The 1,937-nt window shown below is 33.9% G+C and overlaps 1 protein-coding gene across 1 annotated transcript; it reads left to right on the top strand.

Annotated features, from left to right (window-relative positions):
• The first annotated feature begins 273 nt into the window (after window positions 1-273).
• LOC135083022 (uncharacterized) lies at window positions 274-1,220 on the top strand. The gene is made up of 3 exons (XM_063977786.1): window positions 274-427; window positions 785-892; window positions 1,210-1,220. Exons 1-3 carry the CDS (start codon window positions 274-276, stop codon window positions 1,218-1,220), a joined length of 273 nt encoding a protein of 90 aa, XP_063833856.1.
• The last annotated feature ends 717 nt before the right edge of the window (window positions 1,221-1,937 follow it).

The raw sequence follows: 1,937 nt of genomic DNA, 5'->3' as shown, positions 1-1,937 counted from the left end.
TAGACACGTCGCCTAAAAATATTTCACAGAAATACATAGAAAGTGACGTGTCGCGGCGACATGTCGTCTGCTGCTGCGGCCTAGTCGGCTACAAACTGATACCTTTATTCCTACAATAGTCAGGGGCTTTTTATTGATTTAGCTTTTACTATCGATAGAAAATCTACGATTACAAGGAACCACCGAGGCTCACCACTAGCTTTTATTTTCAGTCAGCGACATTAACAAATTAAAAATGTCCTTTGATCAATTATTTTGACACTTGACTCGAACATGTCTCGCAGGATAGACATTGGACAAAGTGAATATTTAATTTACAATATTGTCAACGAAGATACAAAGGCGTTCTTCAGGCCTTTGGATTTGCTGCAGTCCATTCATTTCTTTTCAAAGTACACCATTCGCGACAACTTTATCACCCCCAAAAGTTTATATTCCACAATATTATGTGTCTTGTGTATCACTGCAACCAGCATTGTTATTTACCTTCACATCTTATTGGACAATTACTCAAAAATAATCTCGTTCTTCTACATCATTGACGTTTTCAATTTTGTATTCTACACTTCTGGCTTAATTCTAAACTTTTACGCTTGCATGAAGTTTAGGCAAGACAATATTAGACTCGTCTTGACGTTCCAAAAATTTTACAATTCCCAAATTTTGATTCACGGCAAAGTTGTCTTAAGGTATAGTTGGATATACATATTTCTCATTGCCTCTATGTACTTATTTAATGTTGTCATATACATTATTTTATATGGAAAAAGTTTGACAACAACAGTATGTACTATGGTAATTCTTATCGTATTTGATACCAATATCATTTATATCACTCAAATAATCTCACTTCTCAAAATTGCATTAGACCAATGGATTTTAGATTTCAAAAGTACTGCAAATGATCAAGATAGAGATCTTTTTTCGAAGCATAAATTGGCATCTCTTAGTCAAATTTTAGAAGTGTATGATACTTCAAAAAGAGTATTTCAGTTGATGGTAAGAATTTGTATAGATAAGTTTATAATATAGAATTCATTACAACATTTTTCATCAAACATAAGCGGACACTATCAGTAGGTACTATAATGATATCAATATTATTGAGTCAAATAAATATTTTTCTATTCTATTTTATTCTTTCTATTCTATCATTCCTTCATTCGGTAATGATACTATAGATTGGTGGTACTTTTCCTTTTCTTTTAGATTTAGAATAAAGGCAACTGCCAACATAATTATATCTGTAAAATTGTATTTTTATGCATTTTCCAGATTTTTGTCTACTACATAGAGAGTTTTATTCACTCTCTCTTTTATATACAAGGTGCTATAGATATTCTGAAATTCTCCACAGTAGTAAGTTACTAATTTAATTGTTTATTTATTGTGGTGTTTGGACTAGGGATGTTATGGATATGTAGTTTAGTTACGGTTACGGAAATCTGTGCTTTAGAATGCAAGTTCCAATAGTTGTCCAACATGGTTCATTCATGGCCGCACACTTTACATAGAATAAAAAGTAATAAAAAAATAAAAAATTAAACGTAATAATGTTGCTGTCGCGCTCGCACACTCACTGCGGGTGCCCGTCGCACAATCGCGACAGCAATATAATTACGCGCGAGCGATAAGGATGGGTAGTTTGGGGTCATTGGTAGTCATTGGACAAAATTCTACGTGCTCACAGACCGGGCTATAAATGGCATTTATACCTAAAGGTATCTGTACTCGCCACTCTGCCCGGTGAAGCTAGAAAAGCTTCTCAAGCTACCAGCGCGCGTCCCTTCAAAAAAAAAGGTAAATCAGGCTGTTATGCCCTTAAATATAATGCTATACAGAAATCTAATTAAATTGTCTACATCCGAAACTATCCGAAACTTTTGAATCGGTTATGGTTTCGGATATATTTTTTTTATTTCGGATATCCGAAAGTT

The sequence above is a fragment of the Ostrinia nubilalis genome, chromosome 22, assembly GCF_963855985.1.
Source record: "Ostrinia nubilalis chromosome 22, ilOstNubi1.1, whole genome shotgun sequence".
Classification (NCBI taxonomy): Eukaryota; Metazoa; Arthropoda; class Insecta; order Lepidoptera; family Crambidae; genus Ostrinia; species Ostrinia nubilalis.
This window is presented reverse-complemented; position numbering and strand designations above follow the sequence as displayed.

Coding starts and splice junctions, on each gene's coding strand:
- LOC135083022 (XM_063977786.1), top strand. CDS start 274: ATGTCTCGCAGGATAGACATTGGACAAAGTGAATATTTAATTTACAAT. Junction 428..784: donor CAACTTTATCACCCCCAAAA/GTTTATATTCCA, acceptor TGACAACAACAG/TATGTACTATGGTAATTCTT.